Source organism: Harpia harpyja, chromosome 2 (assembly GCF_026419915.1).
Source record: "Harpia harpyja isolate bHarHar1 chromosome 2, bHarHar1 primary haplotype, whole genome shotgun sequence".
Classification (NCBI taxonomy): Eukaryota; Metazoa; Chordata; class Aves; order Accipitriformes; family Accipitridae; genus Harpia; species Harpia harpyja.
This window is the reverse complement of record NC_068941.1, coordinates 445,887-462,593: the sequence shown is the minus strand read 5'-3', so window position 1 is coordinate 462,593 and position 16,707 is coordinate 445,887. Positions and strand designations below refer to the sequence as shown.

Genomic DNA, 16,707 nt, shown 5'->3' with positions numbered 1-16,707 from the left:
AGCTGTGTGTGTGTCTCCTCGGAGGAGTAACCGTAGATCCCTAGGCTTGGTGCGTGTCAGAACTTTGAGGCAGTGTTTCCCAAGGGATGCAAGGGTGTTTCCAAGAACAGGTTACGCAGCCCCACCTGGCCCCTTTCTTTCCGCCTCATTTTCCTGGGTGAAATCCGGGGGGGGGAAAGAGGAGGCCCCCGCAGCGCAGCCCGGAGGGCGCCCTGACATCCTCAGAGAGACAGACCCCCCCGTCCTTTGCAGCCATCCCTGGGGTAACTCATCACGGGCAGAAACCTGGCACTTCCCACGGAGAGGCAAAGCGGCAGCTGGGCATCACTGCTTGCTGGCCCCTTGACCCCCACAGCCGCCCTCTTCCCCCCATCGGGGTCCTGGCTGTGGAGCGGCAGAGCCCGGGCCGCCCCCCCCCGGGGCTGGATGGCCGTCGGCCCACGCGTGTCCGTGGGACTCTGTTTTGCCTGTCGGAGCCCCGGTCCCGCCCCGGCCGCTGCCGGGGACTCCCCTTCCCCGGGAGCCTGTGGTCGGCGGGCGCCTCCGTACCGGGCCGCTGCCGTGGTGGGGGCCGTCGGCGGGGCCGGGGCTGCGCTTTTGGGGGGGCTGGAAGCAGCGGGGAGGCGGCGTTGGGCGGCCGGGGGCTCCGCAGCCCGGGTCGCCCTCGATTCTCCGCGGGAGGTTTTCCGGCGGAATAAACGTGCGTAATACCGTGCCCGTAGGTAACGAGGTAGTTCGTACGCGGTGTTGGGGGGGCGGTGGGCAGGGCTCGCAGGGCCCCCCGGGGCGGGCAGCGCACCTGCCCGGAGGCCCGGCCGGTGCCGGCGGCCGGGGAGCCGCTCTCTCCCCGGTTAGGGCCGGGCAGAGCCGGGCCGGGCCCCCTTCGTCCCGCCTGCGGCCCCGGCCGGCTGCGGGGCTGGAGCCGGATCGGGCCCGGGCGCACCTTCGCTGTCCCCCGTGTCCCCACTCCTGTCCCCAAAAGCCCTGTGCGGCTTCTCGGTGAGCCCGGGGGAGCGGCTGCCTCCCAAATCGGCGGACTTGGATGCCGCCCGGTTTGCACGCCGGGCTTCCCAGCGCCGCCGAGACCGGCACCGGGCTCTTCCAGGCGGCCGGGGTCGGTTGGGGTTTGCTGTGGGCGCTCCCCGGTCGTGGCACTTGGAAGCATAAACTTAAAAGGGCAGAGTCCGCGTACATCGAAGTGTTGTTCTGCGGGGCCGAGGCGACGCTGTTGCCTGGGATTCACTTTTACGGTAGCATCCGAGGCTGAATAAATGCTCATAAATGCCGCTACGGTCCTTTTTAGTATCGGGGAATTTCGGTAGCTGAGATAATGTCGAAGCAATTTCGAGATAGTTTATGTACCGTGGTGTCCCTTAAAATTCTCGAGAATAAAAATAACGCGTAGGTTTTCTTCCCCCTCTACTAATGACAGTCATTCGGACAATTTATATCACACAGCGAGAGCTGCAGCATTTTAAAAAAAAAAAAAAAAAAGGAGAAAGAAAAAAAAACACAGGAAAAGGGGCAAACCCCCCCTTTGAAGCAGGAATTGAGATCCAAATTTTTACAGACTCCCATATTTTTAATGTTATGACAGTGTCCGTTTTAGGAGACGCTGCGTTTTGTCGAATTAATAAGATAAATGTTGAAAGCATATTATATGCAGCCTTTAATCCTAATGCAAGGAAAATCGTAATTATGTAGAGGATAAGTGAATTTGAAAGCCAAACATCAGCCCACTCTCTGATTGCAAACAATGCTCCGTTCGCCTCTGGAAAACGCTTTGTCTCTTCTTTTGTTTAGTTCAAGGGGCTTTAAATTCTATTTTTAATCTCCCCCCCCCCCCTCTATTTTGTGTCTGAAATGACGGCGGTAAGGAAGGAACGGGCACACACTTTTCCGTGCGCTAAAAACCTTATTTTGGCACAGAGCATCAGCGGATGCTTTTGCTTTCCAAACCTGCGTGCGTGTCCGTAAATACCCGCGCCCCGCGCCTGCGGGGGTGCGAGCCCGGGCGCTGCCCCCGAGCCCCGGGGCCGGCGAGCTCTGCGGCGGGCGGGGGCAGCCCGGCCGGGGCCGCCCCGTCGGCTGCGTTGTCCGCTCCGGACCGGGCGGGGACGCCGGCCCGGGGAAGGCTCCGGCGGGGTTGCCCGCTCCCGCTGCCCGGCGGCACGTCGGGCCTCCGCCGGGCGCCTTCCCCGCCTCGGCCGCCGGCAGCCCAGAAGAGCCGGGTCTGCGGAGCCGGGCGGGGCGTTTAATTCCCCCCTCCGCCCCCGCTGCACGGGCATCCCCGCCTGCCTTTGGATAAAACCCGGCGGGGGGGGGGGGGGGGGCGGATTTCGATTCGTGTGTCTGAGGGCTCCCCGCTGCCCGGCAGGTGAGAGGGCAGAGCGGGAAGGCGGCCGCCGGGACCCCGGCGCCGGGCGGAGCGGCCGTCGGGCCCCCCCCCCGGCTCCCCTCCCCGCACCCCCCTGCCAGGCCGGGCCGGAGCGGCGGCCCCCAAACCCGCAGGCTGCCACGGCAAAGGGTCGGAGGGGGCGGGGGGGGTGCGCCCCGGCCCGCCCCGGCCTTTCCCCCCCCCCCTTTCTCTCCCCCTCCCGCAGGTACCCGGTGGTGGCGGAGCCAGGTGAGGGGCGGGCGGGCGGGCGGGCAGCGAGCCGGCAGCCCCCGAAGGGGTTAAAGGGAGGGGACGTGGGCTGTCACGCGTCATTGGGCAGATTATGTGCAGCAAACAAAAAGTGTGTGTCTGTGTGCCAGTCACTCACTGCATCGGGTCCATCTGCACCGCTCGCCTCCCCGGCCGCCTCCCCGCCTCGCCCGCCCGCTCCCCGCCGCCGCCCGCGCCCCGGCCCCCGGCCCGCCGCCTCCCCGGCCATGGAGCGGCACTGATACAATAGCGCCGGGGGCAGCGGAGGCAGGAGCCCGTCTTTGTGCCACTTGTCGGGGCGAGGATTACCTTCCCCCTCTCCCTGGTGAGTAACCCGCGGACGGGCCCCGCCATCCCCCAGCGCTGCCGCCGGGCCCAGCGCCCGGCCCGGGGGGGAGCGGAGCGGAGCCGCGCCGCGCCGGCGGGGTAGCCCCGGAGGAGGAGGGAACAATGCCGGGAGATGGCCGTGCCGGCGGCCGGGGCGCGGCGGCCCTGCCCGGGATGCGGTGCCCGGCGGCTCCGGCTCGGGGAGCGGCCCCGGCGCCGCCCGGCCCGGACAAAGGGCGGCCGGGGGGAGGCAGAGCCGCGGGGCCGGGGGGAGGACGACCCGGGGAGACGGGGAGATGCGGGGTCGTGGGGAGCCGTGCGGGGCCCGGCGAGGGCGGGTGGAAAGTTTGGCGGGGGCCGCTCGCTGCCGTTTGTTTCGTTTGGCGAAATAATCCCTTCTGGGAAGGGATGCGTCGGGCAGCACCGTAACGAGGAGGGCGGTGGGGAGGCAGCGAACGCGCCCTCCCCCCGGCCCCCGTTCCCGGGGTGGGGGGGGGCCGGGAACCTCCGCCGCCCACGCCGCCGCTCCGGGGGGCGAAGTTCCCGGGGGCGCCGAGCTGCCGGTGGTCTCCCGAAAGCGGGGGGGGGGGGCGGGAAGGCGGCTCGGCGGGGCCGTGCCCGGTGCGAGCGGCTTCGGGTGTAAATAGGCGCACCGAGAGAAACACAGATTTATTCCCGAGCGAGCCCCGAAATGAACGATTTCGATGCCAGATGGGGTGGGGGGAAGGCAGCCTTGCGCTAATCGGGTCGGAAAGGGCAAGGGCACCCGCAGCCCGGCGCCTAGCTCCTTCCCCGGCCTCGGCATCGCGGAGCGCGGCGGGAGGCGCGGGCAGCCCGGCGGCCGCCGTCCCGCTGCCCGCCGCCCGCTGCCCGCCGCCCGCTGCCCGCACCCTGCCCGCCTCGCCTCCGCCTGCATCCGTCCCCTCCTACAGCACGGGAGCCGGGGCTCACCCTCCTCCATAAATAAGCGTGTCGAGGTAAAAATAATTACCTCTGCTTGCTGCTTTTAATTAAAGTCTCGGAGGGAAAGTGCTGGATTATGGTAATGAGCAGACATACGTTCCCTCTTGTCGAGCGGAGCGGGAGGTGAGCTGACATGCAATCAGCGACAATGACAAGCCACTTGAAACCCATTCGCTCTGCTATTCTGTCACAGCCCGGAGACCGGCCCGGCTCCTCTCTTGCAGGGGCCCCGGAGCCCGGGGTGGGGGGACACACCGGCCGGGAGCCCCGCTCCCCGCCTCGGGCGGAGGCCCGCAGACGGTTGCCCCTTTTTGTCCGACCCCCGCCCGTGACCGGAGCCGGCCGCTGGGTTCCCCCCCCCCCCCGCTCCCCGCGGCTGCCCGGTCGCTGCCCGGTCGCTGCCCGGAGCCGGCTCCCGTCGCGCTCGCAGCCGGGCTCGCTGATAAATAAATCATCGCGGCAGCTTCCCCGCACCTCGCCTCCCGCTCGCGGAGCTCCTCGCCGCCTTTATTTTTTTTTTTTCCAGAGCGGCGAAAGTGCTCGCCTGCCTCTTATTTTTATTTCTTTTTTAATTTTTTTGTTAATCGTAGTTTTTTTCAAATTTTATTTTGTGTTCCCCGGCGGGTGGCGGCCGCATCTCCGCGCAGCGCTGTAACGGCTCCGCTCGGCCCCTCTCTCCGCCCGCAGGCATGGAGGACGCCGGCGTCCAGAGGGGAATATGGGACGGGGACGCCAAGACGGTCCAGCAGTGCTTGACTGACATTTTCACCAGCGTTTACACCACCTGCGACATTCCGGAAAATGCCATTTTCGGCCCCTGCGTCCTGAGCCACACGTCCCTGTACGACAGCATTGCCTTCATCGCCCTCAAGTCCACCGACAAGCGCACCGTCCCCTACATCTTCCGGGTAAGAGCCGCTCCTCTGCCGGGCACAGCCGCTCGCCCCGCAGCCGGGGAGACGGCCCGCCGCCGCCGCCGCTCGCCCCGACGGCCGGTGCCCGAGCGCATCCCCGCCGCGGAGCGCAGCCCCGTCGGGCCGCCCTCTGCTTGCCACGGCCCCGCCGAGCCGGGCGGGAGCTTCCTCCACCGCCGGTATGCTCTCGCCCCGCCGCCGGCGAGGGCAGAGCCGCTCCCGCCGGCTGCCCGGCCCCGTTCCGTCGGTCGGTCCGTCCGTCCGTGCGCGTTTATTGAAGCGGCGTTTGCAGGTGGACACGTCGGCGGCCAACGGCTCGTCGGAGGGGCTGATGTGGCTGCGGCTGGTGCAGTCGGCGCGGGAGCGGGAGGAGCAGAACCTGGAGGCCTACATCAAGAGCGGGCAGCTCTTCTACCGCTCCCTGCGCCGCATCGCCAAGGACGAGGAGCTGCTGGTGTGGTACGGCAAGGAGCTCACGGAGCTGCTGCTGCTCAGCCCCGCCCGGGCCCCCGCCCGCAGCAACGGTGGGTGCCCCGCGCGGCCGCCCCGCGCCCCCTCCCCACGGCTCCGGGTGACCGGGGGCCGCCGTGTCGGGGTGGAGGGGGGAGAGGCTGGGCGGGGATCCCTGCCCGGGGTGACGGCGGGGTGGGGGGGGGGGTGGGGGGGGGGGGAAGGCGGCCGGCGTCGGGACCCCCCCGCCCCCTTTCCCCTTCCTCCCCCGGGGAAAGCCCCGGCGCTGGCCCCGGCCCCGGCCCCGGCTGACGGTGCCCCCGTCTCTGTGTGTCCCGTCCCGCGTGTGCGTGTGCCCGGCCGCAGGCTCGCCGCCCTTCGCCTGCCCCGAGTGCAGCCAGCGCTTCCAGTTCGAGCTGCCCTTCGCCGCCCACCTCCGGTTCCGCTGCCCCAAGAGGCTGCACGGCCCCGACACCGGCCCCGCCGCCGAGGCCCCCGGCGGCAAGGAGGCGGCCGGCGGCAAGGAGCAGGAGGCCGGCAAGTACTGCAAGCCGGGCGGGCCGCTCCACCACCCCTTCCCCGGGGCCGACGGCGGCAGCGCCGCCGCCAGCACCAAGCCCTCCACGGACTTCCACAACCTGGCGCGGGAGCTGGAGAACTCCCGCGGCGGCCACGGCGGGTCCCCGGGGCGGCCGGCGCCCGCCGAGGGCGGCCCCGAGGCCGCGGCCGGGAAAGCCAAGCGGCGGTACCCCGAGGAGGAGGAGCGGGGACCCGGGGCGGCGGCGCGGGGCCGCTTCCCGGCGGAGCGGCCGGGGCTGCCCTCGGCGCCCAAGGAGGAGCCGGTGTGCGCCCCGCAGCAGCAGTACCGGGCGGCCGGCTCCTACTGCGGCTTGGAGGAGGGCGGCCGCCTCTTCGCGCCGCCCAGCCCGGAGACGGGGGAGGCCAAGCGCAGCGCCTTCGTGGAGGTGAAGAAGGCGGCCCGCGGCCCCGAGCCCGACGGCGGCGGCGGCTGCCCCGAGGAGGGCCAGGAGCGCGCCTCCCCCGCCGCTCCGGGGGCGGGCGGCGGCGAGCCGGGGCTGTGCCCCCGCGGCGGCCCCGGGGGCCCGCTGGCCGCCCGCCTGGAGGGGGGCAGCCCGGCGCGGGGCAGCGCCTTCACCACCGTGCCGCAGCTGGGGGGCGGCCCCGGCGGCGGGGCGGAGGAGAGGAAGAGCGCCTTCTCCCAGCCCGCCCGCTCCTTCCCGCACGTCCCGCCGCTGGTGCTGGGCCAGAAGCTGGGCGGGCTGGGCGACCCCTGCCCCGACGGCGCCGCCGCCCCCGCCCGCCTCTACGCCGCCGAGGCGCTGGCCGTCAAGCTGCCGGGCGGCGGGGAGGCGGCGGGCGGCGGCGGGGGCGGCGGCGGCGGCGGCGGGGGGGGCGGCGGCGGCGGCGGCGGGGGGGGGCTGCCCAAGCAGAGCCCCTTCCTCTACGCCACCGCCTTCTGGCCCAAGAGCTCGGCGGCGGCGGCGGTGGCGGCGGCGGCGGCGGGGCCGCTGCAGCTGCAGCTGCCGTCGGCGCTGACGCTGCTGCCGCCGTCGTTCACCTCGCTGTGCCTGCCGGCGCAGAACTGGTGCGCCAAGTGCAACGCCTCCTTCCGCATGACCTCGGACCTGGTGTACCACATGCGCTCCCACCACAAGAAGGAGTACGCGCTGGAGCCCCTCGTCAAGCGGCGCCGCGAGGAGAAGCTCAAGTGCCCCATCTGCAACGAGTCCTTCCGCGAGCGCCACCACCTCTCCCGCCACATGACCTCGCACAACTAGCGGGGACACCCCCCCCCAAACCCCGGGGATGACACCCACCCGCCCGCCGCGGAGGGCAGCGGCCGCCCGCCGCGTTCTTTCCTTTCCTTTCGATGCACGCATTTTCACTTTCCGGGGAGGGGCGGGGAGGGCTGCGGGGGAGAAGGAGAAGGACAAGAAAAAAAGACGAAAGAAAGAAAGAAAGAAAAAGAAAAAAAAAAGAATAAAAGCACCGGAAAAAAAAAAAAACAGACGAAGGAAAAAAAAAGCAAATGACTTAAAAAATACATTTTTTAAAATGTCATATATTGCAACATATTGATGCATTTGTCATACGTTTCTACTTAAATTATTAAGCACTTATGGTTTAGATGTAATAATAATTATATGTCGGGGTAAATTTTTATTTTAGATATAAAGCTAAAGGCGGGGAGGAGCGCGGCGGGGGCGGCGGGCCGGGGTCCTGCATGCACCGGGCGCCTCCCGCCCGCCCGGCCCCCGCCGCCCGCGTCCCTTTTCCTACAGAGTGTCACTTGGTGCCCGTGAAATGGAGTCTCGATAGTTCCGTGTTACCTTTCCTTTTCGGTTCGGTTTTATGGGTTTGGGTTTTGGTTTTGGTTTTTTTCCTCCCCCCTCTCGAAAAGATTTATTAAACTTTATAGTTTATCTGGGTATGTTGGATGCTTTGACAATAAATGACTTTATTTTCTTCAAAGCACCTGGACGTTAATCGATGCCGGGGGGGTGGGCGGTGGAGAGCGGGGCGGCCCCACGGCTGCGGGCCGGGAGCGGTGCCCCCGCCCGGGCCGGGCTGCGGGGAAGGGGGTAGACCCCGCCGCTCTCCTCTCTGCTCTCCTTCCCTTCTCTCCTTTCTTCCTTCCTTCCTTCGGCCTCTCTTACATCCTTCTGTCTGTTCATCCTTGGTTTCACCCCGCATTTTATTCACCGTTTCTTTGTCTCTCTTTCATCCTATCCTTCCCTTCGTCTTCCTTTCGCGTTTTTGGTTTCGTTTCTTTCTGTTTGCCTTTCTGTCTGTCTTGTCTTTTTTTTTCCCCGTCTGTTCCTCTCTTTTCTCTATTTCTCCTTTTCCTTTTTCCTTTCTCGTTTCCTTTCCCTTTCCCTTTCCCCTTCCCCTCCCAGCCCCTCTCGGACCTCTCCTTTGCTCCATGCCACCCACCTCACCCCTGCCAGGAGACTTTATTGACAGACACGCACCCCCCCCCCCCCCCACCCCCCGGGCTGTGCGTGGTCCCCCGCTTGCAGGGTGGGGGGAGCGCGGGCCCTGGCCGTGGGCAGAGCCCCCGGAGGGTTGTACAGGGCCCAGAGGAGCCCCCAGCCCGGGGTGTCCTGGGACGGGGAGCGCTCGGGGGGTCCGGGGGGTGGATTCCCTCTGCCCCGGTGCATTATCGGGGTGATGGGACCGCAGCCAGGGACACACGGGAGGGCTCACGAAAGGGGAATCCTCCATCGGCATGGGAGGGCACAGCCGTGTCCTGCGGGCACCATCCGCAGCGGGTGCATTTCGTGTCAGACATTTCGTGTATTTTTGGGGTGCAAGGGCGAGCACTAGCCGAGGCAGCGGCGTGGTGATGTGTTGCAAACCCACTTCCACGCACAGGCTGGCGTCACTCCGGCGAGGCGGGTTGCCGGCAGGGAGGATACCCCGCAGGAGGAGGGGTGCGAGGCAGAAGCCCAGGTCAGAGCTGGGGAGCCCCCCGGCTTTGTGCGAGCGGGGCTGGGGGTACCCCCGCGTCCGCTGCAGCGGGTTGCGGAGTTTGCCGTGAGCTGCCCGGACCCGCTGCAGAGCTTTTACAGCTCCGGGGGAAGCTGGCTGGAGCTTCAACTAGGGCACGATTAAAAACTCCGCGTACTTGGAGCCTTCTTGTCTCTTCCTGGAAAGAGCCGAGGCTGATCAACCAGCGCTGGCCCTCCCGTACGTCAAAAGAGCACAGAGGGGGGTCCCTGATAGGAAAGTGGCGTCACAGTCGGGAGGTTTCCCCCCCCCGTACGACACGTTTTCCGTTCGGATTACTCTCCGCCACTCGTAGGCTGTGCTGGAATCACGTCCCCGTCGCCGTCCCCCCCCCCCCGCCCAGCTTCCTTCTGATGCCGTTCGCTCCCTCAGCGCACCCCAACCCAGGCGAGCTGCTCTAAACGGCACCTCCCGACTGCCGTTCTCTTGCCGTCAGGAACACGCGTGGCTCCACCTGGCCGCAATTAATTGCGGGGGCGAGGCCCTAATTACTCGCCCGGAGTTTTTCCCCCCCCCTCAATGGCGGTAACATCCCTGCGGTGTTCTGCTCTAAGGTGGTCCGGTGCCAGTGCCGGTGGCGATGCCCGTGCCCGTGCCCGGGCCGGGGGCCCGGCACCGGCACGGGACACCCCCCCCCCCGGCGGGGCGCGCGCTGCCGGGGGCGGCGCAGGCGGGCGGGCACCGCCATCTAGCGGGGCCGCCGGCGGGCCCGGCTCGGCGGGGAGCGTGGGGAGGTGGTGGTGGGGGGGTCCTCGGTTGGGGGAGAGGGGGTTTGCGCGGTGCTCCCGGTTCCTTTCTCGGGGCAGCTCCGCTTCCCCGACAGCCCCGGGGCTGTTTTCGGGGCTCAGAGCCTTCCCTGGAGCCTCGGGGGGCTTAGAAAGGGGGGGGGCAAGTGATGCTTCCTCCCCCCCTCCCCTTCCCCAGCCTCCTGCATTCACTTCGGTTTTTGCGACCCGGTGCTGCTAGAGAGCTGCTGCTTCGCCTCCTCCGGGTATGGCCCGCGGGTGCGTGTTGCAGGGTCTTGGGCACCTCGGAGCATACAGCATCTCTAAAATTACATCCAAATACTTCACGGCCTCTCACAGCCAAGCAGCTGCGTGTGCTTCTGTGGTGGGCTGGGGCCCTGTCCTGCCCTGGCAGCACCTTGCAGCAGCCTGCTCTTCCACCCTGTGGTTTCAGCCCTGGCTGCAGGCACAGTGCTAAGCCCCAGGGCTTTGCCCGTGGGCTCTGTCTGGGCTCAGGAGCGTCTGCCTGCACGGTCAGCCCTTAAAAACGTTGTCACACGATGTACGGGTGGTACAGCAGGTACCCTGTGCTACTACTGGTACACAAAGCTTGCGCTGTTCCTCTATGTAAGTACCAAAAATGTACAGGACTTGTGGGCAGGAAACTTAATCGAAGACGTTAGACTTTATTTTGGCTATCGAGGTCAGAAGGGACAAATAAAAGCCAGCTGCTGCTATCTGGACAAGCATGGCATCACGTGATAAGAGCAGGCAGCACCCTTGGTCCTGTGTGGTTGGGTATTGTACGAAGGAAGGTGACGAGAGTTTCCCTTGGGCTATCGGGGCTCAGGACTTGGCCACAGCAGGTCCTTCATGCTGCAAATAATAATAATAATAATAATAATTATAACAAATGTTGATATTAATGCTGTTACCGGGGTGCAGGAGGCAGGCTTGCATCCACGGTAGTTACTACTTGAAAGCAGATCCGAATTGCGTTCATTCTAATACGTGTCAGTGATGCACATGGGCAAAACTGTGATTTGGGGGGTTTTTGTTCGTTTTTAATACAACAAGCAGCAGTCAGGCAGCCACGGGCAGCAGACCCGCAGCTCACGAATCCCTGGGCTGAAGCCAAGCGCAGCTGCCTGCCCTGGGGCCTGATCCTGCCCCCCGCCAAAACCAGTGGGAGCTTTGCCGCGGCAGCAGGTTCAGCTGTGGATTAGCACCCGTGCGATCGGACATGGGCAGCTGAACTCCCAGGCTGCACGGATGCAGGCTGAACAGAGCTGCTTTCACCTAGATTTTTTTTTCCTTAGGTCTGAACAGAGGTGTCCGAGCGAGTCTTTCACGGGGGTCAGTCCCCTCCCAGCTCCCCCAGAGCATCCCCCCGGCTCACGGTGAGCCCTCGGTGTGATGCCTGTGCGCTGCATCGCAGCCTGAGAGGTTGCCCAAACATCTCTCTGCTGGGTTTTCTGCTAAGCATGGAGATGCAAAGCAGTGTGCTGGCATGATGGAGGCATGAAAGTCTGCTGCCTGGTCGGTGACACCATTTGCTGCGGTTGCTCCCGAGTAGGCTGGGCTCCTTGTTGCAAGGTGTCTATTGCTAGTTAACCTGTAACTGGGCAAGCTGTTAAAATTGAAAAAGCAGCTATTAAGATTTCGTTGTAATACCCTGCTCTTAAAAATGAGTTATTTGGCTGTGGATATGAGAGGAAAGACTGAAATATAGTTGACTCGTTTTGAAAATAATAAGAGCTATACAGTACTTGTTCTCTACTTTGGAGCCAAAACCAGACCCTGCTGCTAAGGTCTTATTTGGAGGGGAAAAAGATCTTACCCAGTAGAGAAGGTATTGATGGTGGCTTAAAAACAAATACACCCATGGGTAAAGTTTCTGTCAAATATGGTGCTGCTCTGCAAGATGCTGGAAAACACCTGGCTTGCTTTGGATGTTTTTAAAGAGAGTTTTTTTTTTCACTTGTTAATATTTATTTCCTTACCTATTATCCATTACAACAGCTGGGCATCGTGCCCATCAAGGTTTAAGTGTTAACTGGTTGGTTTCTCTTTCCTGTCCCACAGGTGGGAAGAGGGCACAGCTGGCCGGGAGCATGGCACTGCCTGTCTCCACTCCCTTGCCTCGGCACAGCCCTTGTCTGCAGCGATGCCTTTAGAGCTTCGCTTAGCCCTGGGTTGTGCTGCAGCCCTGGGCACAGGCAGCCTGCAGGGTCCCGAGAGGCCTCGCTGTGCAAAAGAGACTCTGGGTGTGTATGGATGTGCGCGGATGTGCAAATACACCCGCGCCTCCAGAGCAGTTCCCCCTTCGGTACCAGCTGCCTGTCAGAAATCCCTCTGCATTGCTCTGGGGAGGTTTGTGGGTTTGCCTTCTTTTAAGGGGGTCTCGACTGTTGTCAGGGGTGACTGCATGTGCCTGGGGATGCACCAGTGTGTCCTGTGTTGATGGTAAGACTGGGTAAGTGCAGGAGAGTTGCTGAACGTGGTGTGCGAAGGCTGTGGCACACCTGGGACCAGCCCGTGCCCATGGCCTGTTGCGTTCAGCGTAATGTCCCTCTTCCAGCTGCACCGTTTACACTGTATTTTGTCTTAATAGACCAAACTGATCCATTAGGGCAGCGGCTGTTTGTCGTTGTCCGGCAAGCCTGCCGCCTGCCTCTGCCGGCAGAAACGCGGGGATGCGCTGCAGGGCAAGTTGTGCTCAGGCTCCTCTGAAAGGAAGCATTTTGGGGCCTTGGCTCAGCCTTGCCCTTTCCTAGAGCTGTCTGCAGCCGTGGCCTCTCAGGAGCTGCAGCGTGCCAGTCTGGTGTTTTTCCAGTGCTGGGGCTGGCGAGGTGGCTTCTGAGTGGACCCGGTTGCTTTTGTGCCCATGGGGAAGTGGTGCATGTCACCTGGCAGCACCTGGGTTCCCCCCAGTACCTGGGTTATCATCTTAATTAAATTAAGCTGGTTTAATGCATGTAATAACATATTCTGCTTTCAGCTCTGCGCAGAGCTGCTCCGGTGGCTAAGGCTCGCACCTTCCCCCCGGAGCGGGCACACTTCCAAGAGGGACATGGGTATGTCCTTGCAGCGTGACCTGGGGTGCAGCCACCCCCCTGTCCTGCTGCAGGTGAGTCTCCTTTGGGCCACAAATCCTTATCGCAAAGGCTTTTTTGCAAGCTCCTGGGGTGGCGTGGGGTGCATTTCCCCAGGGAGCGGCTGGCCCCAGGGCACCCTGTGCCTGCACGAGTCCAGGGACAGTGTCGCTCTGCAGTCCCCTGGGAGGTTGAATCCAGCGTGCTCTTACTCTGCTAATACTGTGAAATAAATCTTCTTGTGAGTGAAAAAAACAAGAGATGTTGAAAGCCTGGTGTACTTTCCCCACGAGGCTGTCTGGTAGGGTGCTGCTGTAGCCTGGCACGGTTTGGCTGGGGTTCCCCATACCCACACACATATGTCCTGTGGGAACCAGGGTTGGTTCCTATAAGCACAGGGCTGGCGGAGCGTGTGGCGGCTCGGGTATGGCCAGGGCTACAGCTTCACACACAAGCTCGCTGAACACAGCTTTGCTGGCTTGTTTTTTGTCTTGTCACATTTTGCCTTGCATGTTTTTAAGGGGCAATTAAAACAGTGCTGGGCTGGGATTCGGAGCGGGGAGTGTTCCTGCCATGCCAGATGTGCCGACCGACCGCCCCCCACCCCTTCCCTCTCATTGCAAACTTCGCTGACACGAAACCACAAGCACCTTGCCACAGCGGGCGCTTAACTCCCAAAGTTGGAAATCCATACTCTGCGATGGACCTTTACATGCTTTTATGGAACTTGGCCTGTGGTTTGTGGTTTGCTTTTGGATCAGAGCTGCAAATAATTGCACACAGGTAAAGCAACTGTGTAAAAGCTGACTTCAGGACAGAGCCAGCTGAGGATCTCACTAGTGTGGTGACATCCTCCCGGGCTGGGACGCTTGACCGTATGATGCCGCCAGTTGCCTTAACTGCAATCTTGCGTGTTACCTGTATCATCATTGCTCTTCTTACTATTAAGTTCATAACTGCTTTTACCTGTGATTATTTGAATAGACCTAGATCTGTCAGATCTAACAGAGTAAGCATTAGCGAGTATTTAGATGCTTAATGAAGCATACATATATTGCATATATTGGTAATTCCGATATTTGATTGGTTTAATTCTCTTCCTACTGGAGCCCAATGGGTACTTCTCTTTTATCTCCTGTTTTCAAACGTCATCCTATGGACATTGGCCAGGTACTGTACGTATACCCACTTTAAAGAGTTAGGTGGAAGTAAGGCGCCTCGGGAGGAATCGGAGTATTGTTACGACCCAGATCCGTCTTGGACAGCCTGAACCTTTACCAATGCATAACCCCTCAGGGTAGTCGGGTTATGACAGCAGGGCACGGCCCTGTGTTATGCAGCAGATCTAGCAGAGGCTCAGAAGAGCTCTTCACCTCTTCAAGCAAGAATTTTGCACTTGAAACCCAACTTATCCTCTCCACTTGCTGGAAGTTTTCTCTGTGACCAAGCCTTGAATAATTTAGGTAACATAACATCAGCATTAGGCTTCAGAAGCTGCTGGTGTGTATGTAAGGGCTGTTACTGCCAAAGGCGATTACACTGGATTATTCCAGGAAATTGACTATTATATCTACTTACTTATTTATTTAGGTTTAAGTGTCTTTTTTTTTTTTTTTTTTAACTGAGTTACGCTACATAGGCACTTAGACTATTTGAAATGAAAGTTAATGCCTTCTGTTAATGAATAGATTCAAATGAAAACAACCCAAGCTGATGTAGTTCACACCCAAAGGACCGCTTGGGAGTTTTCTTTCTTAGGGTTTAACTGTGAAGATGAAAATGTGCCATAAGGACAGTATCTTGCCCCATGTATGGCGCTGGCGCAGCTGGCTGGGCTATGACCCTGTTGAGGGCACGGCAGTCCCCACAGGAGGGCGACGGCATCCTGCAGATGGGCAGGACCCCCCCCTCTCAGGCAGGGTATCCATGTCCTAGCCCACAGCCGGGAAAAGTGGGGAGTGCAGCGGGTGAGACCCGAAAGGTCTCGTCTGTCTCACAGTCCTCCCCAGAAAGGGTCGCGAGCATGCAGCGCAGGGGCGTCCCCACCGACAGCAGGTCTACAGGACCAGCTTGGGCAAGGCCACCTGGCCGCTGTCACCTTCTTGGTAGCCTTTCCCATGACCTCGCCCCATGGGACTTCAGGTTTTGGGGATTTCTTCATTGCGGGGGGGGGGGAGCGAAAATGGTCTAGAAGCCTCTCTGAGCACGGAATGCCTGACAGCCAGGGCGGCACTAGAGAAGCTCGTGGAAGCTATGGAGATGGACACGAGGGTTAAAATTTGGGAGGCTTGGCTTGCTGGTGAATCTCTGGGCACGGCAGCTTTAGGTGGGCATCGCCCCCAGGGACTTGCAAGTGCATTCTTCCTGCTCCTGGGCTGCTGCTGTGCCCAGTCACCCCCATGATGAAGACTTTAAACATTTTTACGTTCACATTTACTTACAGTGGCAGATATGGTTTACAGTCTCCTCAGCCTGGATGGAGAACAGAGATTTCCCAGGGGCCAATCCTTTGGCAGCTCCAGCCTTTAAAGCAAGATGTAAAAGGGGAAATCCTCCTCAGGCGATGTGGCTGTGCCTCCATGTGTGCCTCAGTCGTACTGATATATAAGGTCCAGTGCAAATATCATGGGGGAGGTTCACAACCCCTTTAGGTCCTTGTCTTGCTTGTGGATCTGGATTTAGAGTCAGCATGTGCATGTAATTAAAGAAGATGAGGTTGGTAAGAGGAAGTCATAGATTTTACCAGGCCAATCACTACAGCTGGAAGAAGTAAACAAGCTTTTGAGTGCCCTGACCTTCCTTCAGGTATGTGTATCTATATATAGGACTGTCTATAAATACACATTTATATATAAACATGAGTGTGCATATATCTGTGCGTGTGTGTATATATATATGTGCTGATAAATAGTTCGAAATTGCAGTAATGTTGTTGTGAGATCGTTCCTGTTCACACCAGACTGTGCCAGGTGTCAGTCAGGCTGGATATGGCCCCTTAAGTGCGTGTCCCTCCCTGTGCCCCTGACCTTCAGCTTCCTCTGAAGGCGAAGGTCACCCTCCGGCGTGCCACCCGCTCTGCCTCCTTCCTGCCGAACCCGATCCCGGGGCGCGCATCCCGGCCGAGCCCGCTGGCCAGAGCCAAACCTGGTGAAAGCCGCAGAGCGTTTTCTGGGTAGGGTTTAGTGGGACAGCACAGATTTGCAAGAGCAGTCAGGGCACACAGATGCACAAGTTGGACTGTGTGCTGGGCAGGGCGAGTTTGGCCAGTGTTGGCTTTTGCAGAGGTGAGGTTTTCCCAGTGGCTTTGGGAGATGCGTAGGGAGCCTCGAGCAGCCCCAGGCACCGAAAAAAAGCAGAACGGGCTTGGCGCTGTGCTGGGGTGATGGATGGGCCGTCGCCGCAGGGTCTCCTCCCGCGCCGCGGTGCTGCGTGGCAGTTGACTTTGTAATTGGGAAGAAATACGGCTGCCGGTGCTGGAGGGGCAGCGCGCACGTGTCGGGGTTACCGTGCGGGCGGTGGGAGGCCGTGGGGCTGCCATCCCCCCTGCCTGGGAACCGCAGGGGATACTGTGCCCAGACAAGGGCCAGCGCTTCCCCGCACACTTGGAGATGCTGCTGTCAGGGGATTTACGGTGGTGGCAGTGCCGGGAGCCCCCCGCTGACCCCCAAGGGCCGCTCTCCGGGGCCGAGCACGGCATGGCCGCCCCGTGCAGGAGGGAAGGCGGCTTTCCCCCTCGGGGTGCCGCCTCCAGCCCCAAATCCTCTCCCGTGCCCCTTGCCCGGGGCTGAGGCTGGGCTGGCGGTGCAGCTGCCGGCTGTCATCCCCCCCCGCGCCCCCGGCCCGGGGGGCTGCAACCCAATCCCTTCCCCTTGCCGAGGGTTCCGCCGGCCCCGCCGAGCCCCCTCGCCCGGCCGCGGGTGAAGCCGCTGACAAGGTATTTCTCGGCGGTAACCCGAGGCGCAGCCCCAGCGCCTCCGTCTCGGCGGGGCGGACAAGTTAATTCCCCAGATTTATGCGCCCCCCGAGCCCCAGCATCTGCCGCGGGGGGCGGCGCA

The 16,707-nt window shown here is 62.1% G+C and overlaps 2 protein-coding genes across 2 annotated transcripts; one reads left to right on the top strand and one right to left on the bottom strand.

Annotated features, from left to right (window-relative positions):
- Positions 1-271: 271 nt before the first annotated feature.
- Positions 272-3,890, bottom strand: LOC128152798 (basic proline-rich protein-like). The gene is made up of 3 exons (XM_052811435.1): positions 2,893-3,890; positions 1,960-2,233; positions 272-1,168 (listed from the first exon to the last, which is right to left on the bottom strand). Exons 1-3 carry the CDS (start codon positions 3,888-3,890, stop codon positions 272-274), a joined length of 2,169 nt encoding a protein of 722 aa, XP_052667395.1.
- On the top strand, positions 2,732-7,794 carry PRDM8 (PR/SET domain 8). Its single transcript, XM_052811489.1, has 4 exons — positions 2,732-2,972; positions 4,625-4,845; positions 5,144-5,375; positions 5,668-7,794. The coding sequence occupies exons 2-4, from the start codon at positions 4,627-4,629 to the stop codon at positions 7,098-7,100; spliced, it is 1,884 nt and encodes a 627-aa protein (XP_052667449.1). The 5' UTR covers positions 2,732-2,972; positions 4,625-4,626; the 3' UTR covers positions 7,101-7,794.
- Positions 7,795-16,707: the final 8,913 nt, after the last annotated feature.

Excerpts from the sequence above, each read along its gene's own strand:
- PRDM8 (XM_052811489.1), top strand. The coding sequence starts at position 4,627 with ATGGAGGACGCCGGCGTCCAGAGGGGAATATGGGACGGGGACGCCAAG. Across the intron at positions 4,846-5,143 it reads CCGTCCCCTACATCTTCCGG|GTGGACACGTCGGCGGCCAA; the intron begins GTAAGAGCCGCT and ends CGGCGTTTGCAG. Across the intron at positions 5,376-5,667 it reads GGCCCCCGCCCGCAGCAACG|GCTCGCCGCCCTTCGCCTGC; the intron begins GTGGGTGCCCCG and ends GCCCGGCCGCAG.
- LOC128152798 (XM_052811435.1), bottom strand. The coding sequence starts at position 3,890 with ATGCAGGCGGAGGCGAGGCGGGCAGGGTGCGGGCAGCGGGCGGCGGGC. Across the intron at positions 2,234-2,892 it reads CCGCTGCCCCCGGCGCTATT|ACCCGGCTCTTCTGGGCTGC; the intron begins GTATCAGTGCCG and ends CCGGCTCCGCAG. Across the intron at positions 1,169-1,959 it reads ATTTACGGACACGCACGCAG|TTTATGCTTCCAAGTGCCAC; the intron begins GTTTGGAAAGCA and ends TGCCCTTTTAAG.